The following is a 25,160-nucleotide window of genomic DNA, read 5'->3' as shown; positions in this document are numbered from 1 at the left end:
AGCAGGAGATTATTCATCACCAACAGGGGCTTCCTGTGCACGCGGCGATTGGAAGGGAATGTAATAGCTCCGTCAATAAGAATATGTATATTTAAAGAGTTCAGTGATGTATATTTCAATACCATAACAACGCAAATTTTCAATACTTCTAAAATTGATGTGTGCTACTAAATACTCTTATCAATGACTATCAGCCAACAAAAAATAAGGCGTAGGTTGTCGAGATATAAGTGGAGCGTGTATTGCATTTACTATTGTGTTTGGACTGCGCAGCTTGCTTGTGTGCGCAACTCGCATGTGAAATACGTTATAAGTTAGTATTGGATCGATGGTTAAATGACCGAGACACTGGGGCTCAACTGGCGAAGCGCGATATTGCGAAAGGGGGCCAGAAGCTAGATTCTGCGGGTCGCCGAAGCCTACCTGTGAACTCTGCATAATTTCTTTTCCTTTACCTTCATGCCGCAGTTGATTGAAAAATGTTAAATTTCAAACATCCCTTTGGGATAAATTAAATAGTCGAAGCGTGAATTCTCGGAACCGAACTATTTCTGTCTCAATCGGCACGGCCTACGCTTTATTGTTTTGTGGGGCGTATGACGGTCACCGTTTACACGGGACGAAGGTTGTCGAATCGGGCTTAAAGATAGAGAGCGGGCCTGGTCCGATACCCGGCTGGTGGGTTTCTTCCACTTTCCGGGATAGGGGTGGGAGGAACTGGATCATGCTAGTCTTTAAAACCACGATGTACCGCCAGGTTTCCGTGACGTCAGCCTAGCTAGCTATTGCACTATTAAATGAAGGATCTGTGTATCCAATGTATATTTGGATACTGTTAGACCCTAGGACTTGACTCACACTTGAAACAAGTTCGGTAAAATGAGCTTGGGTTATTCGACCCAGAACCTGGATGATGACGTGCTTTTTCGTATGGCGTGCAGAAAACTGCTAGGTCTCTACAATTTGCTGTCGCCGTGTAGGTGAAATGACGACATAAGTAATCCAGCTAAGAATAAAGCTCCCTATATAACATCGTCTATATATCTGGTAGTTCAGCACGACGTTAGTTGTCGTTAAATAAAACTGTTTATACAATTATCCACGTCTTACGTCTTATCCTGGTCCCCTCCCACCGTGGCCACGCGATTAAACCCCAATGAATCTTTGACAAGGAACAACCAAACTTCTGCGCTTTCGGATTTTTCAGCCGCCGACTGTGCGGCCGACTGTGCATATGGGAAGACGGCTAGCTACCGTCGCTGGTATCAAACAAACATTGCCGAAGGATCCACTTCAACAGACGGATCAACGATTTCAAGCCTTTCAACTTACCAGCTCCTGGAATCACCCTGTCAGCTCCCAGGATCTGCTGCCTTGCACCAGGTATTATAGGATTGGTCGCCACATCTACCATGCTTCCAGTCCTACCTTCCAGATCTTCTATTTGTGACATTCTCCCACATATTATCCCACAAGACCAACATATAAAGGTCAAGCGCCTCGCCAGACAGGCCATAATTACAAGTCATCGAACCCACAAGAGTACCGTCTTCCCGTTGCATCTGGTATTGGCATCTCCCGAGCATTCAACTTCGCTATAGTTTGTTAATAGCCCCCACTCCCACGGTACAGGAATTCTGTCCTATCCCTTCCTTTGAAGAAACAATGGGCCAATACTGGCAGGTGGCTTGCCCACCCAAACGCGAGTACACAACCCAGTTATTTGGTGGAAAGTTATCAGAGTTGCTTTTTTTCGTCATGGGCCAACATACTGTGAGACGTGATTGGACACGAGTGGGCTGGCACTCGGCTCATCTGTATTGGGGATTACTTAAATCCAGACCATCTCCCTGCCACGATTCAACAAGACAACCTCCACTTGATTTCCGCCGAGAGCGATGCAACATCCATGCCTCTCCGCTACGATGTCGTTGAGGAGGAGTTTGAACTATGGTCTTACGAAGGAGAGGAGGCAGCGACTCTCAGGGCCATGGAAGAATCTGTCAATCCCAAAATCCGAGTCCTGAGGAACTTGACTACCAGCCAATATGTCTTCAAAGACAACTTGCCATACGGAATCACTCTGGGCCACATAGTTTGATGCGTATCTGCTGGTCGTCCGATAGTTGAGATACAGTTCTGTGGTCGAGCAATTTCGGACACAACTTGGAAACCGAATGGAGAGCTTGATACTCCATGAGCAAGAAGCTACGGAATCAATTGATGGAAAGAATACCCGAGGATAAGATCTTAGGCTATCAAAGAAAGGATGAATTTAAATACCTTTGGACACCCTTTCCATGATACACCTGTCGAACAGGCGTGGCTGTGTGACCTTCGAATTCCTGAGGTTCCCAAATCAGAACGCTTCAATCGATTGCCAACTCGATTTTGCTCGTCATAACTAGCCGAGGGAATTTATGGACAACCCTTTTTTTCGAGAAACGCTGAGAGCAAATATTGATTCAGTAGTGAGGTTGTTAATCTAGACAAGAAAACTCAATTCGCCTGGATAGGGCACTCAATTGAGTGCATCATTAACTTTCTTCACAGAGTCATGTTTCATAGAGATAACAGACCAGCAATAATCCCTGCGCTGAAGACATCGAACATATAAGACGATTGCTACAGTAACTGCGCCATTTCCCCAATGATTGAACTTAGTCAACGTGCTGAGACGCCTTCTCCAGATGCCACATGGTCGCTTGTCCTATTGGCCGGCTGCTGACTTGTTAGAAATCCTTAGAAAGATTTGGCCCTCAGCTAACGACGGCAAGGCGCACGAAACAGTACGTATAGAAGAGAACGCAGCCTGTTGATCAGGTTGTTTATCATGCATTTCTCCGGTCTCTTCCCGGTCCTCGGTTATGTAAACAGCTGAAATACACCACCTGAGCGCAAATAGCGGATGGGATGCAACGCAACGGGGCACTAGTAAAAGGCGATGTGGAACATGTCGTGTGGCCCTCCACCTTTGGGGTTTTATAACCAGAATCTTTTGGTCGACCAAAATCATCAATATCGATGCAATCATGTCCAACACCTCGTCTTGAATACGCAAAGATCATTGTTTCTGCAAGGGGTTCTCTAGCAGAGGAGTGAGAATGAGCTTCAGGAGCTCGGGGTTGGTGTACAGGAAAATCGGGTAAGCTGGGAAGATAACATCCACAGTGTTCATGTTGCCGTTGGAAGAGATTTCCTTCAGGAACATGTACATTTTGTCCTGCGTGCCACAAAGCTGCGTAGCACCGAATGCCTGCCGAACCGAGAGCGAAGTAACAATGAGGTAGTCTTGACCAGCTGTGGCAATTGAATCTTGGGCCACTCTTCTATCCAAAGAGCTCGCAACATTGCTCGATTCGGTATAATCCTTGTGGAAGAATGAAAGGGCGGCCAATTCGGTAGCGAAATAACTCTTCCACAAGGAGGCTACTGGGGCATATTGGGAAGCACCTTCGTACTGAATGGCTTCATCCTGTGTCAGGCCGAGTGAGAAGAGCGTGCTTACGGGCGAAGAATCGACCGAGCCTAGGTCGTATGAGAACCCAAATACGGGCCAGGTAGATGAGATAGCCCGGAAGTTGGTGTCGTCGCCATTGTTGAGTCTTCCATTGCTCGCAAACTGACCACGGACATCGGTATCCGCACCAGACTGGTGGGTCATATCTTTCGAGTCGTCGGTGGCCCAGTACTAGTTACCCCATTCGCCCTGCTGGCTTTTCTCGGTAAAGGCCAGCTGAGTCTGTCGGTGTACCTTGTGGTATGCCACACCGTCAGTGGTACCATACTCCCATTCTGCGATGGCGTTTCGGTCGCCCGAGACCCATTCTAACATTTCGTCAGTTACTGCACGTAAAAAAGGAACAAAGCACTAACCAGCAGATATATCCGAGTAGACCTGAACATCGTGCTTCTGGCCGTTAAGAGAAGAGACCTCGACATTAAGGTAAGAGAAAACGAGGGACTGGCGCTTGAGATCGGTGGGCGTAATAGGCGACAAGAAAGTAATGTTCATTTCGAGCTTATTCTCCACGTTCATCGTGAAGATACTCTTAGTCGAAGTATACTCAAACGCACTCTGATTAACGGTTTTAGATCCGGGCAGGCCCATCCAAGTATAGGTACTGCCGTCGACGCGGATCATACCTGTCCACCCATTGATCTGGTCCCTGTTTATTTTCTTAGTACGAAAGTTCGCATAGAGCTCAAAGAAGCATGATGACGAACTTACTCCCAGAAGACAGGCCATTGACCAGCCAAGTACCCACCATTACCACCGTCATTTCCTACATTGAGCCAAGTGCTCAGATACGGTGACCTAACAGCGAGGGGTATAGCCGGGGGACGGGCAGGGGAGAAAATCGACTGTGCTCCAATAGAGGACACGAAAGAAGCGACCAGCGGACCGAGGCGATACAGCTTCATTATGACAGGATTGGACGGGCATATGGTAAGATACACAAAGTCCAATTCAGGGACAAGTTTGCTCTGTTATTTCTTTGGAGGAAAGGAAATTTTGCTCTGGGAACTCAAATGCCCAGCACTCTGACGGGACGGCTGAAGAGAGGGACCGGTGTTGTGTTGATAGGAGACGAATTCCAGTGACGTTTCTATAGTCGAGCTCAACCTACGAAGAGAGGGGGAGAAGCCAAAGGCCCCTCACGGACCCGCATGCCAGAATGGGCTCTCTACGGGGGATATCAAAGCGGCTTGGCATTTTAGAAAATGGGCAACAGCAGACCTGCATGTCTCGATAAAATCCCAAGGATGCTAATCTGCTGACCTCCGTCAACATCCGAGTGGAAGAAGATCACGCTCAGAGATAGACAGAATGATGTTGGGGTGGGATGGAGAGTGTGTTGATGTGAGTGTTGTTGAATGGTGGGGCGGTGAAGGAGGTGGCCAGCGCCTAAACTGTTGATAAGTGATGCTTCGGTATTCATGTTATTGAGGGAGTTGATTGTGTTGTGTGTTGGATACATGTAGGCTAGTAGACGGGTATATTATATATGCATGCACGTGATCCCAGCCCTCATGATCATCTCAGTGACAGGTGAGTGTTAATGTGAGTGTTGATGTGAGTGATCGGGCTTTGAAGGTGGTCAATGTCTAGACCTCCCGCATCAGATTATGTAAGGTTCTTAAATAGGGGGGTTCAACTTTTGGAAATCTATCAGTCCCCTTACCCCCAATAACCACTAGTATGGTAGATGATTGATTATAATAAAAGGCGAATCCTATTATGTAGTATAACGGATATATCGTGTTTATAGTAATTTCATTGATTTGACTGGTAGACATTATATTGTGGGTGGATTTGTAGGTTCAGCATGTTTTGTTGTCCATCATATATTTATACGCAATTAGTCGCATCGCTATTTCTATGTCTTGCCGCTTCCCGGGTTGAAATGTCAACAAATCCGGCGACGTGACTACCGCAGGTGGCCCTACACCATGTTAGCTAGCAGCATGGCCCACAAGACTTAGATGTCATACTAAAGATTGGTTGAATGATTTGGTAGCTTCCTTGACCCCGCTCCTGATGCTCGAGAGCGTCGTGAGTCTCGGAGACTTGGTTCACCGTTCCATCATCGGCTTGTAAGAAAGCCTGGGGAGCCTCTGGGTAGAGAGAAAAACTGATATACTGACGTGCAAGCCACCGGAGCACAGAGTTGTCAAGGCCAGAGTTATTTTGGATCTCATATGGAAGATCAAGTCGTATACTCTCCTTTGCGATGGCAATTGTCGACAGTCCCAAGCCAATAGCACAAAGGACGACCATGGATGGGCCGTTAAGCTGTAGAACCTTGCGGAGGAAGTCGAGATAAGTCGACTGTCGACCTGCTCCGATAGAGTCCTGGGGTGGGTACCCATTCCTAAGTAATGTGGCGGCTGCCTTAATTCTTTTCCTTTCTTTTTCTTTCACGCCGTTCCGACGCTCAACATCTCTTGAAGCCTGGATAAGCTGCTCTATGGCACTAGTAAGAGACAGAACCATGCTTCAGAACATGTAAGTGAAATTTTCGTCGAAAAGGAGCTAAGAGCGCGTCGATGAAAAGCGCTAAATACCACAAAGCAATGTCGAAACTCTGTCGAAATGGTGTCGCAAGACCGCGTTTTTATAGCCTTCTCCATTAAAGTGGGTTGCAGGGCTGTGCTCTTGCTGATTTATGGGACACTAGCGACTGCGTGCAGCTTTCAGCAATCTCAGGACGGTGTCGTATGCAAAGCCGTACTCGTCATTGGCTGATGCTCTTTGCTGTGTCAGCCTAGACACGCTGAGGTCTAAAAAAGTGGGGCAGTCGTCCAATCTCTGGCTTGAGTGAAAAGATTACGCAACCTTAGTCCACCAATCCCACTCGTGCGAGGAATACCCCTCAAACTCATATTTCGGCCACGTTAGAGAAGATAGGATGGCGCGAGGTGCCAAAATTGGATCTGCTCTCCCACCGACGTAGCCGCTGGTCTAGATTGTGGGCCAGGCCCTGAGCCGCTCATTCGCTAATGCATAGTGGTCACCTCAAAGCACTGGAGCCTCTTTCACTACCTCAGCCAATCACGGCAACTCAATGGGTATTCGGTGTGTTTCTCATGTGCACTTCTCAGCCTCGCGCTAATGCATGAACTTTCACATCGTTATTTTGGCCGGCGGCTACGTTGGTTGGCGACTCACCCCAAACTGCAGCTCTGCTTGGTCCGGCTCTGGCCAGCCATATCAGCCTTTGTCCCCTGACGCAACTGAGAGCCAGTAGCCTAGCAGCGAGTAGCTGCAGTGGCCCTCATTTAAAAATAACTACTACGTAGATCAAACCAAATCATTGTTTAGTGCTTATGCTTAGTTGGCGACAAGCACTCCTCCACTTGTATATCAGAGTTACGCGCTCAAATTACTTGGCTAGTCTCAGGATATCTTTGCGCCCCTACCTAGCTCACGCCAGGTTAACAAGTATGCAAAATTTTTTGGGATTGGTTATAAATACGCCTCTGCTGGGCCTCCATATTGTGAAAATTATCATCTTTGTCTTTCCAAGATTTCATTCATCCTCTTCCAAGACCCTCTTTGAGTTTTCCTATTCTCTACGTTTCGAAAATGTCCAAAGCAATTAAGGAACTCGGAGAGCAGCTCTTCACTACAAAGCTTTATACAAAGCTCTTCCAAACACAAACCCCAGGAAAACGCATTGCACCTCCCCAGGCCAACGACAACAAAACAAAGGCTCCATTGCGTCTCGACGCCGGTGAGGTTATTGGTGATTGGAAGAACGTCTATTTGCAAGTCAACAGCCAAGCCCAGAACGAAGCGCTAGCCAAATTCCGAAAGAAGAATGGGACCGATGCCAAGTTGGCAAGCGGTAAGATTAATGTGAAAACCTCAGAGAAAGAGCAGGAAGAGGCCGCTAAGGCGTTGTGGAATGCATTGGCGAGCGATGCAAAAAGAAGCTGGGCTAAGCCCCAAAACATCGTATGTTTCACAATTACTCCCTCTGAATTATCAAAGCTGACCTGAAAGACCACGATCCTTGCCACTGAGCGTCGATAGCCCGAGAATTATGAAGAAAGATGAATGCCCTACTCCCACAGGCATATACAATATCCGTGGACAAAAGAGTAAATAGTGCTTTGTCAAGATTATTGCTCTGATCAATGTGTATATTACCTTTTACCACCATGAAATAGTCTTGAGTCAGCTTTGAAGCCAGGAGGAACTGCTATCCCATCATGAATATCATATTTCGAGATTTGCTGTTACTTAATCTGATAGAGTCATCTGTGTTGGAGATAGTATTACCGGCGCTTATCGATACGCTTGACCGTCTTTGTAGATATCTTGCATGCGATCCGGGTTGCAGTAGTCGTGCACTTGAGCAACCGGGACGAAAAAAAGGGCATGAGGCCAATCAAAACACATATGCTCGTCGCATACCATGCCAGACCTAACAACGCGCTGCCTGGTATCGACATGACATGTAATATGTAATAGAAATTTTCATATGTTAAGCCCGCTCTAGATAATTTAGTGCATTCTCTTGACGTTGCATGCGACCAGGATTATGAGCCTGATGGCCTTGAGTAGAATCAATGGCGGTTCATATGGCCGGTCATTGATCAGCAGACAATTCCGAGGCGGCTTTTGTTTTTGTACATCGACAGATGGCCATAGAGACAGCCTCACTGTTAAATCCTCTTCTGCTGGACAGGCTATTGCGAGAATCGCAAAAATCAAGGATAGCCAAGAGAGAGACGCCATACTAGGGTTGCGACAGAATATCCATTGTGCTCAGAGTGAGTAATTTCTGAAACTGCATGAATTCATGACAATTCTCAACAGAAAAAATTTGAAAGTCCAAGGTTCCAAGGTCCTGGAATTATGGGCGCAACACGAAAGATCCCTTTCCTTTTATTGGAAATGTTTCAAAATAGCAAGCACGGAAAATAACTGGCTTTTAGTCACCGTTGAGATAGCAGGTCTAGCTGACCCAATTTTTATTTATAGCTACTATATGATTTCAGAGGTGTAGGCGTTGGACCCGTGGTGGACCTTGTGGTGGACGCCAAGACTGCTGACTCATCTACCATACCGCCCGAAGTGTCTCATGAGTTCCCTGCCGGCATTCCTTCTATCACCTCTTTCTTTTACCTGTGTGTTGAACACTTGCTCTCAAAATGCTAAGAGCGCTCAGAAATTTTACTACACATCGATATGGCAGATCTGGATCGTCTTTATCGATAACATGTCGAGGTAAGAAGGGAAAGGGATTTGGTGCAAAAGCAGCTGCTTTCAGTTTCTGATTGTTCAAATAGGTGCATCCATTACACAGGAGGAGCTTTTCCCTTACACCAATGGCCATTTTCTTGCCAACGAAGAATACCAGCTAAACAGAAGATATGTCCGATTTGATGTGGATGAGCTTTGCAATACTACGGCAACAGTCGGCGGAAAGTTCAGTCAGGTCACAGCTATTGACAAAATGGAAGGAGGTTTCAGCAAGGCTTTCTTGATGAGAAAGGAAAATGGATCCGAAGTGATAGCAAAAATTCCATGCCACATTGCTGGCCCGCCCACCTTAACGACAGCTGGTGAAGTCGGCGCTCTCGAATACAGTACGTTATATCGGTATAATTCTACTTCCAGTGGCTAATATCCTATAAAACAGTCAGAAAACACACTAGCATCCCTGTCCCTCGTGTTCTTGCCTGGTCATCGAACAACTCGAATGCTGTCGGTGCAGAATATATCATCATGGAGAAAGCCGCCGGTGTTCCACTGTTTCAAGTTTGGGGTAGTATGACCGAATTTGATCAGCTACAGTTAATCAGAAACTTGACCCAGATCGAGGCTCAATTATCAGCTATTCATTTCCCTGCTTATGGAGGACTGTATCTTCGAACGGATATAGAGCAACCAAACAAGCCCCTTGATGATGAACTTGATCCATCTTTCTGTATTGGACCTTCTTGTGATCGAGGATATAATCCCGATCCAAGTCTGGACTTTGATAAAGGACCTTGTGAGTCCCCTGCGTATTTTGACAGTTTATATACTAACTGTTCATAGGGTATTCAATTTCAACCCTCGGGGTTTCTATTGCAAAGCGCGAAATGCTACGAATATCAAAGAACGGCCAGCAAGATCAAGCACTCTTTTATAAAGGAGATATCGAAGAACAAACTGAACTCTTACAAGCAACAGAGAGTGTCATGGGACTTTTAGACTCGAACGAAATATTGAAAGGGGAAGCTTCCCAGCCTACTCTATGGCATACCGATCTTCATATGGGAAACATTTTCGTCGCCTCTGACGAGTGTTCGAGAATAGTATCCCTCATCGACCTCCAGTCGATTTCTGTTCTCCCTGCATTTCTCCAGGCACAATGGCCAGTCTTTCTCAAACCCCCGCAGAACTACGATTACGAGAAGGGGATGTTTGAGGTGAAACTGCGCGATGATTTCGATACCCTAGATGAGGATGGCAAGATGCTTGCAATACGCGAATGGTCCCAAGTAAAGTTGGCAAAGGCCTATGAGATCTCAACCTTGCTTGAGGATAAACCAGCGCATAGGGCCATGAACGTGCCCCGTGTCTTCCGAGAGTTATTCCTTCGATGCGGGGAAGTCTCCGAAATTGGCGTTCTCCCGCTTCGTGCGTGCTTGATAGAACTCTTTCAGAATTGGTCGGACCTTGGATTTTCTGGAGAATGCCCTTTATCCTTTACGCAGGAGCAGGTCGATACGCATGATCGCCAATTCTCTGAGTATCAAGCTTGGTATAAGATTCAGGCTCTTGCGCAAGAATGCCTTGACACTGATGCGGAAGGATGGGTCGCACCAGGATTGGATGTGAATGAGAAGAGGACGCAGAATGAGGAATTGTTGACTATGTACATTGAAAGCGTTGCTGGGCAGAAGTCCGCAGAAGAGGCGAGAGCCATATGGCCTTTCCCGGTCAAGGCAGGAGTATGATTCGAGCATTTTGTTATGCTGGGTTGACAGATGAATAGAAAGAATTCTGGAGGCTGTCCTGATATTTTTCACCTCCATAGGAAGACCGGAGGACCAGCTGACTTAGGCCATAGCAAACAACGGGGTCTATTATGTCGGGCATTGAAGGGAGGTTACGTGACGGTGTATTAGGGCGCTAAACTAAAAGAGGTAAAACTAGCCAGATACAGTAATTCACAGGTCCGCCGTTTACAATACTCACTTTACAGTCGAAAATAGTCTCTCTGCAGAGTTACTAAGCCGATCTGGCACTTAAACACTGTTTTAACCTCACTTTTTGCTATTGGCGACCCGCTCTTTGAACTGTGAAACCTAGTAAGGTTCAACTGTTGCCCAACGCACTACGGGCGCTGGACACAGCGGGACGGTCTTGTTTTTGGCGATCCGTTTGGCTGATATTCGACAAAGACTAAGAACTATTGCCAACTCAAACCGGGGAATAGCGATCCACCGTTTGCCTGCGCCGAGGTGGACCGTATCGTGGTCTTGACACACCTTCTTCGGTGTCTTTGCTCTTGCCACCCGCGACTCGAACTGCCTCGCAAGGTGCGCCTCTATATGAAGATTCGCTCCTCACGTTGGAACTCCGCCCAGAATGCCCAGAATTTCCAGCCTCGCGGCCCTTGAGGCGTGTGCAATAGCGCACCTGGAGGGAGCCTTCCGATCTTCCAGGAATCGGGTTGGCCCGGTCGTTTTCCCAGCGCGGGACCCTTTCTGAGGGGGTTGCTCGGAATGCTGGCTGCCAATTTTGTTTTCATAATGTGAAGTAGCTTTGCGTGATCTCTGAGTGCAGAAATGCTCTGTCTGCTCTGTCGCGTAAGGAAACCACGGATAGGAATGGTTTCTATATCGTGCAAGCTTGCTGGGGAAGTCTGATCTGCGGCCACTTTGGATTGAACTGTCTCGTCGACCGAGAGGCGTTTAGTGTTCTGCCGGGGAAGTCTAGGCTTAAGCTGCACAGCAGGCCGCCTTGCTCTTTTCAGTCGATGGAAAGGAACGCTGTTTCCATGTGCGTCTTCACCACTTTCGCCCACGTAGTCCACATCGTCGAGGCCATCAGGGTCATCGCTGCTGTCATCAGATATATACTCATCCCGGTCTCGCTTCCTGTTCGAAGAGGCCATTCGTGCTATTGAGACAGTATCCTTCGTTCCTCGCTCTTGGGAACGGCAGTTGGAAATGACGACCGACGGCTGGTCCAACACTGGACAGAATCCTGCAACTTCCGCTGTTGGGCTGCATGGCGACTGCTTCTCACTGTCTTGAAATGTGCGCGAGATTGAACGCGCCAATGTTCCATTTTGAAGAAGTTTTGGACATGCTGACAGGCTCTCCGCATCACGATGCTGTAGCTCGCCTTCGTTGTCATGAGCTGCAGCCCTGTCTTTCTCCTGGCAATAACCACATGGCTTTCGGAAACGGGCTGTCTGTTGTACTTCTCGGCCGGCATGCTTTTCCCGATGACGCATGCTGCCGGTTTCGACTCTAATTCGTCTGCTTCAATTCCAGAATCTCCAGGTAACAAATCCGTTGGAGTGGATTGCTTTTCCTGGCCCCCATGGTCAAGAACTTGGCCATTGACCATCGTATTGCCGTCTGCTATATCTATTGTCGGGTTCGAATGTGGCAAAATGTCTCTCTCCATCGTGGCTTCGTCTGCATTCTACCACGTGAGCCGGAGGACTGGGCAACCGAGCTGACTGAGAGAGCACTGACCTGCATTTTCATATGCTTCTGTTCGGCTTAGAATTTCTTCCTCCGCCACCGGGATGCAGAGGCCATCACGGACCGATGTAGAGCATAAAGGTGTGGATTGCTCAAGACCTCCACCCTGGATAATATCTTGAGAAGAAGATGTCACGTTGCTCTCATGATGCTCATCACCTTGGAAGTCTGGTCTCAAAGTGCCAAGTCAGCCCATTATTGTCGACCACGTTATCGCTAAGGAAAGAGAGATAGGGCACAATTGAAGAAATCAAGGGGAGTCAAAATGATGGCCACCACGTACCATCGTGACGCTGGTCGGATAAACCTTGCCCTAAATCACTGCTAGAAACATCATCCGGCAATTCTCGACTCGCCGTGTGCATATTTGATATAGCAACGTTTGCATCTCTTTCCGAAGAGGCATTCAAGAAATCCATGTAAACCCATTCGAGCAGTCAATGGTAATTTCTTCCGCAAGCTCGTTGGGGGCTAATAACGTCTCCACTTCACTGGGTGCATGGAAATGACTTTGAAGGTACGGTGCATGCCCCGAGAATGGAAGACTCGAACGCCAGTGCTGGCTGGATAGAAACGGAGGGGCTGGCGCGGGTCTATCCAAAGGTATCTGTGAATAGATACGATCGTGGGAACCGGGTGCCCGGAACGGTTTGAAATGTGGTTTTTTAGCAGGCGGACGATAATGGATGACGTCGTCCAGATTGATAGGTGCCATGCCGCGAGAAAGATTCAGACGCAATGCATCAGAATAGAAGAGAAGGAACTATAAACAGATAGTCAGCCTCATTCGACTCTCAACGACCCTTTATACCTGCCTACCTTCCCCTGCCTCTTCTGAGCGCTTTGGGAAGGTCGAATAGACAAGGGTCGTGAGACAAAGCGATACGAGGATCCACCAACCCATCCACAACGGAATTCACAAAGGAGTCACAAGCAAGGCCGACACTGCATGCGGCATTTCTCCCATTGGATCAAAACGTTTCATATTCGGGTAAGTTCACGGTCTGCCCTGCTGCGCCTTGCCACAAGAGGACTATAGTGAAGGGATCGTCTCCGAAAAGGAGCTTAGCGTGGGCATCAGCGTCCAGTCGGGTGAGACATCATCATGCGCACGGTGGTACCGACCCTCCCAGGAATCTCCGATAGTCCAGATTCCTCGGTCTTCTTTGCTGCGCCTCGCTATAACATTGAAATTGCGGCAAGATCGTCCACAGAAGATCACTTGGCGCAGACACTAGCGTCCAGGAAATTATAACACATCATCCGTTAGGTGACGCTAGCCTATTCAAGGCCACTAAAAGCCCTCACGAAAAAGGAACCGGGAATGGGACATTCTTCGTCATGGGCGGGGCGTAAGAGCAGAAAGTGCCAATGGATGCATGGGTGTGGCGAGAGCTTATGATCATCACTAACTCAGAGAGCGCCGCGTCACAATCGTGCTCGACCGACCAGGTCGTAAATCGAATCTCCTCGCAAGTCAAGGCTCTCTCCCCGGGCCGATCGTAGAAGGCTGCGCCGTTACAGCGGGCAAAACAAGCACATACCGAAGAAACAGGGACCAGAGGATAGGCATTGAACCCGTCGCCCAAGTCAATCACAGGGTTGTAGCGCAGCGGTCTAATTTGAGGATCAGGGCGACCAGGGCCGATGGATGGATCCATCTACAGCGAGTCGAGTGGAGAAAAGGCGCGCAGGCGATGACGAGGAACTCAGCTGAAACAGGGAGGCGCCGGGGAAGGATGCCGTGCGATCCGGAATTACGGTATCATTTCACGGCTGGGTATGACGGGGAGAAAAGAGTGCAGTCAGTCAAAGAGAGGAGGATGATCGAGCGACGCACTGGAAGTTATATAGTCCAAAGGGTGAGGCTGGCAGGCGGTCGGAGATGGCAGATGCCAGTTTGGGGATAGCCCGGGGCGCCAAACGACTTCGGGAGCTGCTAAACCAGATCCGAGTCCGCTAAACCAGAACAGGAGCGGGCTGTGCTTCTGCCATTTTGGGAAAAGCCTAGACACCAAACCGAACTGGGATGGACCAAACCCAAACGGGCGGGACGCCAAACCCGATCTAGGGGGCGGCCGAATCCGGCCCCGTCGGCACATATGGTATTTGTACTTCAAAGGTTGCGCATGTCACCAGAAGTCCCTACGGTATTCAATGTTAGCCTTGATCTTTCACCAGCAATGTAACGTTAATTATGTAGCACTAAGTTCACTAGAACGCAACATGAGAAGGATTTGTGCAAAAACAATGGATTATGTCGTGGAAGAAACAAAGTACCCTAAGAAGTGGCAAGATAACTGTAGGAGACGCATGGAATGTTGCTTATTGGTGAAGCCTACGACCATGACGAGGATTCGCGGACATCTGAGTTGCGTACCAGATTTTGTCCTTTAGCACTTTTTAGAGCCGGGGTCGTAAATACAATTCAAGCTAGTGGAGAGCAGAGCTGCTCTTACGAGGACTACCAGATCATCGTTTGGGCGGTGCTTCTCCGCCAATAGGGGTTACTACTGGACATTAGCGAAACACGATACCTTGCTAGGAGAACTCACATTTCTTAGCGACCTGATTGATTCTACCGTCTCGGTAGCGGACAAAAACTCCACAGCGGCAGAATCGATTGGCCATCGCTCTAGATTATTCACGCCAATAACGCCTTGATCTTTGCCATTTTTCTATATGAGCCGCATCATTATCGACGGAAGAGCCGCAATATATGTAATTTCAGATTGCTTTAGCGTACAATCTATATAAAGGTCCAAACTTACTACGAAATTTTAGTCAGATAATATAAGAATGCGGCGGTTAACAAACCTATCTTTATGATCCCGTTAATACTAAATAATATATCACTATAGGCTAGTGATTGATACGTAAGGCCAAATGAAGATAAGTAGTAGGCACTATCTAGGATCTAAAATATTAGAACAGCTTATCGAAGGGCATAAGCGACTAACCTAGTAGATAATAGATCCCAATTCTATCTCGCTAGGATAAATAGACGGAAAAGCGATAACATACGCTAGCGTTAGCGGCAAGTCATTAACTAGGAAGGACGCGAGATCTTCGTGTATATAGCATTCATATAAGGAGAGAACGTTCCTATATTCTAGACGTCCGAATCTATATATCAATCTTCGAGCATTGTCTTTCCCGTATGTCCGGATAGCTACTATACGAGACGGGCGAGTGCGGCGTGTAGCAATCGTAACTTTACTAGCATTCTTATACGTAATAACTTTTCGATAGGTATCCCACGGTGACTCCTGTCTTACAATTAGGACGGATACGATATTTTCTAGGTCATATAAGTGGGGTAGGCAAAGGCTTTTAGGAGGCCCTATGATAACCTTTAATCTACCGCGGCGGTGAGGTCCTATTAATTTCGTGGTAGCCGCCTTATAACTCTCGCGGGTAGTTAGGGCCGATATCGAAATAGGGAGCTTAGATTGATCTTTGATAGTACTAAGGTTATATATCATATTATCTTTGGATAGTTTTGATGATATGATAATAGGGCGGTATTTTCTCGGATTTAAAACGTATAAGGGCTAAGAGAGAAAGTGGAATTCCGTTTGTTTTGTACGCGTGGTTTTAAGGGTGCGGTGTTAGGGATTCGACTCTCGGTTGTGATAGGAGATGCTAGTATCGACTGACAGTCGTAAGATGAGGCCGATTAGCCATAGAGCTTATATATAAACTATTAACGGCACGTGTATCCTTTTATAACTGATAATAAACTGTCAGCTATTATGAACCTGAGTCTCGAGCTAATTAAAAACTCGATGCGAATTGATAGATGACCGCACTGCTTAACAACTTCTTTAGGATCTTATTACCCTTCACGGCGCTAGGGAATACTATGCACGGATAAATTCTAGTTTCCCTAGGACCGATAACGCGCTAAAAATAAAGACGGAAGCTATCAAACGAGTTAGAGTCTGTAGCAGCTTCTTTATAATAGCGGCCTTATGTTTCGCTTATAAGTCGACGAGCGCACCGGATCAGGTATAGTATGGTTATTATAATAATTAGTAGGCTTATGAAGTGGTAAACTTACCTATAATTATTTCGTTGTATAGAGTTCCACTTATGTGGCCATGTAATGATCACTCGTAACTTCTATACGACTAGCATCTAGTTGACGCTATAACGAATATGTTAGCTAGATAAAGAGAGATAATCCGGTGGGCTCTGTTATAGTTAGGTATGCCTTTGGCTTAGAAGCTCGCTTTTTAGTACGGCGAGTCGCTCTCTCACAATTCTCGGACGAATACTAGTATAGCTTATTTGGGCCTCGGCGTTCTAGAATTACCTATCTTACTAATATCTATAGTTTAATATAGTCTATAAGTGATGCCATAGTGAGTCACTTAGATTAATATGCTAACATCTAGACTTAAAATGACTACTAAACTGCCGAGTTATTAGGACTAGTAGCCATGACCTGATTAACGGGATAACAAAATACTTGTAGAGCATAGAGCCATTGTAACATTTCGGGGAAGCGGGTTGAATAATATAAAGAGTGGCTGGTTTTAATATTCGACGTAATCGACCCCCGATCGGTCTCGTACACGCTGCCTGATTTCCCTAATATATTGTATGGCTTTAGATCAAGATATAGCTAGTTTGGCATGTTTCTTTCTGCTTACTAGGCGTCCTAATATCGCATAGGAAGCCGTTCAAATCCTCGAGACCTAAAAGTCCCTTAGTTATATACTAATAGATTTAAAGCTTAATAGGTTCTTAAATATCGATTAATGGTTATATAACACTATATTTGCTCCTCAATTCCAAATGACTAGTTACGCTATCAAAATATAGCCGATAGGGTAATAAGAATAAGGTGCGTCTTAGTTATATAGCCGCTCCTCGTCTATAGTAGTACACTTCTGGCATTTCTCTTCTGACTATATTAGTAGGGACTTAAAATCGGATATAGCGTCTGTTTCTAACTCTTTCCTCACGATGATCTCTTTATACCTACTCTATAGCAATTAGGTGGCGAGATATATAGTGGCCCACTCCCTAGGGAAAATGGTGTCGTAGATCAAGATACGGTCGGATAGCATTTATAGGTATTGAATTATATCGTTGACTATATACCTACTAATTCTTATAAGACTTAGGGGTGGTCTCTTTGAATATACCCGTTGTGAGCGGCCCGGTATTTAAGAGGTGGGGTATGAATGTCGGCGTCGCTTTCGGGGGACAGTTAAGGATTCGGCTACTCTCTTTATCGCTTTCGGAGGGGGCAGATCTTGGCTTTCGGTCTTTATAGCGCTTGTAGATAACGTAGAGGCTATTGATCCAGCCAGAGAGGTACTAACAGAAGTAACTGCCTCTGTGGCTATAGAGCTAGTGGACTGGTCAATAGGTGGTGGTAAAACCTAGCTTATATTATCGCGATTCTCGTGGACGAATAGACCATCGACACGACGGAAGTTTCTAGCCGATTCATTGCCTTCATGAAGTAGATTTATTAGCCGATGGATTCCTTGAGAAGGGGATCTAAAATAACGATACTAGTTTTGCCTGTACGTCTATTATGACCTTCTGTATCTGGGGTATTAGACTTCTTTAGAACCTATGATAGGTTATGATCTATGATTTATTGGCTTCGTTAGTGATGGTATTGTACTAGCAAGTTATTAGAGTAAAAGATAGACAAGAAAGCATTAACCGTGAGGACAATTACGACCTTTTAAATGTTTAGGGCTGAAGCGGTCATACCGACTATCTATAGTCAAGATTTTGCGGGTTATTATTATCAGCGCCGGCTCCTAGGACGACTATGGATGTCAGTATGTGGCCACAATAGTTGTACGTATATCTATGATCGAACCAAGGATGTTTTAATCTAGTGCCGTATCCACATGGTTCTCGAGCCCCCAATTGTTTCGAAGCATATTCCTAGGAGTAATATGGCTGCCAAATTATTATTGCTTATGAATAGGCGTATAGAAGGGAATTCCATTTCTCACGACTTGGGGGTTGTTAGAGGGCGATGGTTCAGCCGCGCCGCGCTACCACGATAAAGATCCGACCGGCCGAGGGTCTGTTTTAAGCTTCTAGGAGCTCTGGAGACTTTAACTTCTTTGCTATAATCCGTTGGTACTATGCCGACCTAATAGTATTTTTTGAGTGTTCTCATTCTAGCACCTTGGGCGATATACGGGTGGTGAATGATGTCAGAAAGTTGAATCAACGTTCATATTAACGTTGAACATAAAACACCGTTGAACACTAGGAGTATATGAGTTTTCCGCCTGTAGAAGATATCTATCTAAGCTATATTGTTTCTTTGCCAATATTAGGACTTGATTAAGTTTCCCACTCGAAGCCCGTTTCCTAATCGGCCGCGTTGGTGCACCTAATAGCGACGGTTTGCTATGGCTTAGAGACGCATCCTACACTGGCTGTTAAGTATAAGCTCAACAAAAGAGGATAGAAAAGAGATGACTACATCTTTCTGGGGACTGTTGGGTAGGTTTGCAATTAACAGCAAACCGCAGTTTCCTCGAGTACAGCAGAGTGATATATCGCAAACAGACCAAGGCAAACTACGTCGGTATCAGACGTTCAAATTTGAAAGATGTCACGCGTAAACATGACACATATTAAGGAGATTAATAATATCGTACAGTAATATTCGAAATCAGATTTACCTCTGCTCTCTCTTTCTTTGTTTCCCCGAGGCTCCACCTACGGTGCACTAGTGTGTATTAGGATATATTTCCGTCCGCCTGCCTCCGCCCATGTACCTTTGATAACGTACATTACGGTACAGTGATCTTATCTCTTAGCAATCTAGATCCCTTGTCTCGTTACAAACGAATGCCATTTGCCGAGTGAAATTCGCTTTGTTCTTATTATAGGTTTCTATAAATTTGTGTGCTTCAAAGGCCGAGAATATTAGTCGCAATACAGTACGACCCGAAATTGGTGCCACCACTTGCACTCTTCTATCGCTTCTCGAGCCTCAATGCCAGAAAGAACACACTACTTTATGTGGTGAAGTAATAGTTCGTTTGTCTTGTAACTGTGTTGAAGATTCAATGATGTAAGTGCTGGCTCTTATCGTGGGGAATCCCGACGTAGCTTCCATGTTGGGGCTTGAGACGAACTAATGAATTCAATCCAGGACCCCTTTCATCAAATGCGACCTGACCACATAAACGCGCTCAAGAACCTTCAACGACCATAACACCTCAGTGTTTCATTTCATATAAATTTCAGATTCCCAGCCACGCTCTCGCTGTAGAAGCTCGACCACCCCCTCGTGGCCTTTCGACGCTGCTGCGAGCAGGGGTGTTTCGCCGCGGGAGTTCTTGGAATCCGCATCAACGAGCCCAGTTCCAAGTAAAAGTTTCACTACCGCCTCGTGGCCCTCATGCGCAGCCCGGAACAACGGTGTCCAACCGTGGAAGTCCTTTGAATCTGCATCAACACGCTCGGTCGCAAGTAAGAGCTTCACCACCGGTTCGTAGCCATGCCATGCAGCGATGTACAGCGGGGTCCAACCGTTAGGGTCGCCCTCTGGCTGCACATTAACGCGTCCATTTTCAAGTAAGAGTTTCACCACCGCTTCATGACCATAATAAGCAGCCCGGAACAGGGGTGTCTCATAGGCGCAATTTGAATTAACATCGACATGCCCGGTCTCAAGTAAGAGCTTTACCACCGCTTCGTGACCGTGCCGAGCGGCTGCGAGCAGGGGTGTCTCGCCGTTGGAGTCCCTGCAATCGGCATCAGCATGCTCAGTTTCAAGTAAGAGTTTCACAACAGCCGCGTGGCCCTTGCATGCAGCCCAGTACAGTGGTGTTCTGTAGTGCTCGTGGACATCAGAAACCTCAACATGAGCTCCATTTTGAATACTGATACGAGCAGTTTGTTCCATTCCTCGTTGGGCCGCCCATAGCAGAGCGGAACTCCCTAACAACGAATTGTGCTGATAGAGGAAAACATTAAGGAGAGAATAGTATCTTTGGCAAGTTCGAGCTAACGAGCTGATGTCCCGTTCTGCCTCTAGAAAACTTGCAATCAAGAAGAGTAATTCATTGGGTAGGCGAAAAAATTTATTCATGTCTCCACCTTTCCTGTAGAGAGCGCCGTGGTCGCGGGTTGAAGGGGCAATCGTGATTCAGGGGACGTGGTAGCTCAGATTGAAAATTTCGAGACGTCGGCTGACAGGTTCTTATAGCCTCTAGTATCACGTTTTCGCATATTGGGTGGGACGGTAGGGGGAAGCGGGGGGGATTTTTTCCTGACTAATAGGCGCAATGGAATTCGGAAACTGATATGTACATAATTCAACACTTACGCTTCCTTCTCCGCGCCCCAAGGCCCTAATCTAGTCAGGGCGGTAAGACCCAAAGTAACTCCTAGGAACCTAATAAAGCAACCATCATCCACGGTACATTTCTCTTCGGTGTTACTGTAATTTAACCCGATTCAGCAAGGTACATTGGTAGCTGTGCCTCGAGCGGATCGCCATCCTAATCTAGACTAGTGCGCTATATGTGGGGCTCTGGCAGACAGAGCGACAGTGTGTGTGTGAAGTTAAAGCTGATTTCGAACATGGCTGTATCAGGAAAGTAAATACAAGGAACAAACGGGTGATTTCCCGGGACCCGTAATGAGAGATCAGACACTTCTGTGGGGGCCATCTGCCTTACGCATAGGAGTAGTGCTTCAACTTGGAACATTTTTTATCTAGTCGGCCAAACCATTCTGCCCTTTGCAGTATGGCGGCGAGGTGTCAAACTCGACTCCCTGGGACTCGAGGTGTGTGCCGATCGGCAAGAATTTTCTCCCGTTGTCGGTGAGGAACCTCTTGATCTGGGCGCCGAACTGACGGTGCGCCCAGGCCTCAAATTGTCGGAACTTCTGCAGTGCTTCATGCTTCCATCTCATGGCATATGCCCACGAGCCACGAGGATAATCGTTAGTAAAGGTGATCAAGTACCTGGAGCCATCTTTGGCAATTGGCATCTCTATGATGTCCGAAAGGATCATTTCGAAAATCCTCGTTGAATGCAGACGTGGCCATCTTGCACGGGAGTTCCTCTTCTGATGCTGCTTACCCGACATGCACGCCGGGCACTGCGGCATTGCCAGCAGCAGTCGTTTGCTAATCACTTGTCTACGGTATCAAGTCCAATTACAACGAACTACCACGAGATGATATCCTCGGGGGTGGTGAGATAATTAAGTGACTTCTAATCACAGGAGACATGCCCCTAGAATATTCTCCTGAAAGCAAACATAATATGAGCGCTAATTAGAGATAGAAATTTGAGCACATGTGTAGGAGATAGTGCAAATAGCCCCACAGCCGGGTGGCTCTTGGCAGTACCGTCACAGGCATCTAAACGACCTAGTGGATCTGCGAATAGTGATGTGCCAAATGTCCGGATGCGGTGTTTCTGGCGTATATAGTGGATGCCCAAAATATAGTCAAGGTAGGAGACGTAAGGAACCAGCGGGGGAAACAAGCGATTTCCTGGAAAGAGCAACTTGCGCGCGATACTTTTGTGTCGGATACGATTAATAAGCAAACGCTTAGTCTAAGAGTCACATGTTTCAACGGTAAAAAAGGCCAGGTAGTTAATCAATGCGACACCTTGTTCCTTGACACCTTATCTATGTCAAGGCCGCAGAGCCCGCCTTGTTCATATCCCCTAGTATCACCTCTCAACCCTCCTGAAAAATCCCGGTATAGCTGAAATCCATTGATTGATTGATATGGAGCTGCTGCCTACCGAAATCCTCTTCGGTATCGTGAAATGTCTTGACAATCAACAAACCAAACAACTTTCAGTCGTCAGCAGCCGAATGAGGGACATCTGCTTGCCTGTCCTATTCCACAAGATCAGCATCGAATTTTCGAATGAGGGGTTAGACTTGTTGGAAAGTATTCTGAAATCAAATTTGAATCGGTATATCGTCTCCTTTGAGTATGTGGTCCCCATGTTGCTAAATCCTGGTAAGGACCCGTCAGCATATCATGCATGGAAAAGACTAACCTCAAGCCAGAAATAAGAAACTATGATGTTTTCAGAACAGAACTCCTCACTCCTGAATATTATGTCGATATATGCGAAGACTACGATGATGTGAACGGTCGTGAGGACTGGGATGAAATGGAATACCTCTCAGGCGATCACCCTTCGTACACGCGAGTTTACAAGACGATACGACGAACTTGTGCCGAGCAACAAGCGATCATTGAAGATGGAAGAGATTCGACTTTGATAGGCCTTGCTTTTGATCTCTTATGTAACTTGAAAGAATTGGTATTAGTATTTTGTGAAACAAAGCGCCAGGGGGTTGGGAGAGGGAATATCACCAGGTATCTGGTATGACGGAACCAAGGTCTTATGAGTACCATATTCAACTGGTACTGGCTGCTCTAAAGCGTCGCGGCTTGACTTTAGAGGTCATCCAACTCAGCTGTCGCGAACCTCCCAATCATCCTCCCCCAGGAAGCTCCTCTTGGAACTCTCTGGCAAATTCTCTCACAGAACTAGTTGGATACGCGCCGGGTCTACGGCTTGTCGAAAGTGACATGACTTTAGAGTTACTGTGTCGTGTAAGTCTGAACATACGTGAGCTATCATTGTGTTCAAATTTTTTGGAGCTGGCCTCTATAGAGAGCTTTATACAATCAAACGCCAAGACCTTGCGTTCTCTCAGTGTTCATGATGTCAAAGTCATTGACCAGGGGAATCACACCCGTCTAACTCCAGCACATATTGGAAACACTATTGGTTTGACAATTGAAAGCGAAACGAGGCTCAGTAATTTCTCGTGTTCGCGCTCATTCCAGGAAGGATGGAAGTTGTTCTTTCCTGCCCCAAGCGCCAGGAACAAGGAGGAAGATTTTCATGCAAGCGCCTAGAGCCATTGTTACTACGTTACCTAAGTGGTCCCAATTGCGCTTCTGTCATTCCTCGCATTCTTTGTTGAACGGCATAAAATCCTTAGTTACTATACGTAGCCTTACTGGGTAGAGAATCGATAGTTATAAGGTTGATTCCGTTGCTTAGCTAGAGAGATTTCTGAGGTCGAATCTACTGTATACTTTATTGAGACGTTCTGGGATGGAACCGAACACACAAAGGGGGGGTGGAAAGAAAGTCTCCAGCAAGACCACAAATCATTGAGCTCGTAACCGCTTTTATCAATGTGGCGTATCTTTGATAGTGGATTCGTTCGTATTGCTCTGGGGTTCTCTTGCTGGGACGGATGTTTCGGTACGGTTTCTTGGGGCACTAAAGCAGCTTCCAGGTGCAATAAATCCCCCACGAAGCCCAGCATAGCTACTGGGGCCTCCTACCTCCACTTCGGGGAACCAAAGTCATGTTCCTGTTGACAGCTCTACCAAGTCCTAGAAATAGAAGTGTGGTTCCTGGGAGTATGGCTAGTGTTGTAGCTAAAAAAAAGGATTAATTGTTCTGAACCAGAGGGAATAACTGAGGCTATATATACACAAAGAGAAGATCAAGTTAATTTCCAATCAACTTTTCTCTTCGTATAGACACCTTGGAACTAATTCCGATGGGTACGGCTTGGTTCCTGATCTGCACCAGCCCCATATCACAACATTGATCACTCGGTGAAGTTGGCATACAGCCTCAAATTGATTGGGATAGTTGATCCGTTAACTGAACTATGACCAGGTAATACGCTCAAATACCCACGTGTAGAAGCATGTGATGAAGTGCCAAGCGATTGGCTTAAGTAAACTTAGCCACGCGTTAGGCCTTGTGTCTTGCGTGGTCAAAGTCATCACCGCAGGCCACGGTTGTAAATCACTCAAACTTACTCTACTCCAGTTCTTATATCTCAAAGAGCGCGAGTCAAAGTAGTTTCACGACAGAGACAACCATGTTGCCGAGAGATTTGGACAAGCAAGCAGAATACCTGGTCGGCTCCTTCTACTATGCCACGGTAACGTCGAATCATATTCCAACCAATCTGCCGTAGATCAATATCCACTACGATCAAGTGACGGTCATTGCCTTTTGCGAAGTACTATCCCAAGTTTATGCGATCAACCATGCTCTGCTGCTAAGAGAACACGGCTGGAACCTGAATGGGGTCTTGCAATGCCATCTGAAACGAATTTAGGTGGGGTGATATCCTCGCAGGAGTGCTGGTTCGCTCGTAGTCGTAGTAGACACTCCAGCCATCCTTCCAAAAGCAACCATCACATGAGCGTTGATTGACGGTGGAAAATTTGCTCCAGGATCTAGGGGATAGTCTAAGAGGTCCCTTAAACATTCTGATTCGATATTATTTCGGACACCAAAGTCTTTACAGTGGCTGCCTGGCCGAATAGTAACATGCCCACGTGTCCTCCGCAGCGCGGTGGGCTCGACGAATATATGATTTATTCTCAAAAAAACCGTCAAAATAGGGGATGTAGGGAATCCGGATTTCCTGACGAGTGCGTGATATGTTAGGACACGATATGAACGGATAAAGGATACGCGCGGTCGACTTGACTAATATAGGCAGCTGCAGTGACACCTAGGGTAAATGGTCTTTGCAGATAGTGCTTCGGCTTAGATAGGAAATGCGTGGAAATGCGTGTATAAGAACCAACCGGGTACACCACAACACTTTTGACAGCCCTCATGATGCAGCTTCCTATATGCCCGAGGTGATTCTTGGGTAGTGAGCTCTTATTGGCTTGCCTATGCCCCGATCTTACCCTCTCGGTTTGTACCTGAGATGACCAATGTCAAATTGTTGGCTAAGAATGAGAAGACTTTGCGTCTCCTTCTCCTTGTAGGTGGACTTGTGCTAACAGCCTGATTGTCTGCGGAGGTACGCTCATCTGCTAGGAAGTAAGACAGAACATCAGCATTCCTATGACTTTTGAATTTCTAGCCCTAGAAAGATACCAAATATCGTCCGAA

The 25,160-nt window shown here is 46.6% G+C and overlaps 9 protein-coding genes across 9 annotated transcripts; 4 read left to right on the top strand and 5 right to left on the bottom strand.

Annotated features, from left to right (window-relative positions):
• Positions 1-1,909: 1,909 nt before the first annotated feature.
• Positions 1,910-2,101, top strand: N7489_003642 (uncharacterized protein; the record flags this gene model as incomplete). The annotated part of the gene is made up of 1 exon (XM_056709397.1): positions 1,910-2,101. One exon carries the CDS (start codon positions 1,910-1,912, stop codon positions 2,099-2,101), a length of 192 nt encoding a protein of 63 aa, XP_056573699.1.
• Positions 2,102-3,064: 963 nt separating this feature from the next.
• On the bottom strand, positions 3,065-4,425 carry N7489_003641 (uncharacterized protein; the record flags this gene model as incomplete). Its single annotated transcript, XM_056709396.1, has 4 exons — positions 3,065-3,691; positions 3,755-3,828; positions 3,877-4,169; positions 4,232-4,425. The coding sequence occupies 4 exons, from the start codon at positions 4,423-4,425 to the stop codon at positions 3,065-3,067; spliced, it is 1,188 nt and encodes a 395-aa protein (XP_056573698.1).
• A 1,036-nt stretch (positions 4,426-5,461) lies between these two features.
• N7489_003640 (uncharacterized protein) lies at positions 5,462-5,998 on the bottom strand (the record flags this gene model as incomplete). The annotated part of the gene is made up of 1 exon (XM_056709395.1): positions 5,462-5,998. One exon carries the CDS (start codon positions 5,996-5,998, stop codon positions 5,462-5,464), a length of 537 nt encoding a protein of 178 aa, XP_056573697.1.
• A 1,092-nt stretch (positions 5,999-7,090) lies between these two features.
• N7489_003639 (uncharacterized protein) lies at positions 7,091-7,540 on the top strand (the record flags this gene model as incomplete). Its single annotated transcript, XM_056709394.1, has 2 exons — positions 7,091-7,462; positions 7,511-7,540. The coding sequence occupies 2 exons, from the start codon at positions 7,091-7,093 to the stop codon at positions 7,538-7,540; spliced, it is 402 nt and encodes a 133-aa protein (XP_056573696.1).
• Positions 7,541-8,664: 1,124 nt separating this feature from the next.
• On the top strand, positions 8,665-10,461 carry N7489_003638 (uncharacterized protein; the record flags this gene model as incomplete). Its single annotated transcript, XM_056709393.1, has 4 exons — positions 8,665-8,740; positions 8,803-9,102; positions 9,156-9,509; positions 9,557-10,461. The coding sequence occupies 4 exons, from the start codon at positions 8,665-8,667 to the stop codon at positions 10,459-10,461; spliced, it is 1,635 nt and encodes a 544-aa protein (XP_056573695.1).
• A 593-nt stretch (positions 10,462-11,054) lies between these two features.
• On the bottom strand, positions 11,055-12,590 carry N7489_003637 (uncharacterized protein; the record flags this gene model as incomplete). Its single annotated transcript, XM_056709392.1, has 4 exons — positions 11,055-11,693; positions 11,759-12,156; positions 12,217-12,393; positions 12,509-12,590. The coding sequence occupies 4 exons, from the start codon at positions 12,588-12,590 to the stop codon at positions 11,055-11,057; spliced, it is 1,296 nt and encodes a 431-aa protein (XP_056573694.1).
• Positions 12,591-13,302: 712 nt separating this feature from the next.
• N7489_003636 (uncharacterized protein) lies at positions 13,303-13,886 on the bottom strand (the record flags this gene model as incomplete). The annotated part of the gene is made up of 2 exons (XM_056709391.1): positions 13,303-13,404; positions 13,545-13,886. The coding sequence occupies 2 exons, from the start codon at positions 13,884-13,886 to the stop codon at positions 13,303-13,305; spliced, it is 444 nt and encodes a 147-aa protein (XP_056573693.1).
• Positions 13,887-19,450: 5,564 nt separating this feature from the next.
• N7489_003635 (ankyrin repeat domain-containing protein) lies at positions 19,451-20,131 on the bottom strand (the record flags this gene model as incomplete). Its single annotated transcript, XM_056709390.1, has 1 exon — positions 19,451-20,131. One exon carries the CDS (start codon positions 20,129-20,131, stop codon positions 19,451-19,453), a length of 681 nt encoding a protein of 226 aa, XP_056573692.1.
• Positions 20,132-21,978: 1,847 nt separating this feature from the next.
• Positions 21,979-22,598, top strand: N7489_003634 (uncharacterized protein; the record flags this gene model as incomplete). Its single annotated transcript, XM_056709389.1, has 2 exons — positions 21,979-22,190; positions 22,295-22,598. 2 exons carry the CDS (start codon positions 21,979-21,981, stop codon positions 22,596-22,598), a joined length of 516 nt encoding a protein of 171 aa, XP_056573691.1.
• Between the last annotated feature and the right edge of the window lie 2,562 nt (positions 22,599-25,160).

Source organism: Penicillium chrysogenum (genome assembly GCF_028827035.1).
Source record: "Penicillium chrysogenum strain IBT 35668 chromosome Unknown utg000001l_segment0_segment0, whole genome shotgun sequence".
Taxonomy (NCBI): domain Eukaryota; kingdom Fungi; phylum Ascomycota; class Eurotiomycetes; order Eurotiales; family Aspergillaceae; genus Penicillium; species Penicillium chrysogenum.
Note: the sequence above shows the minus strand (reverse complement) of the source record. Positions and strands in the feature narration are given on the sequence as shown.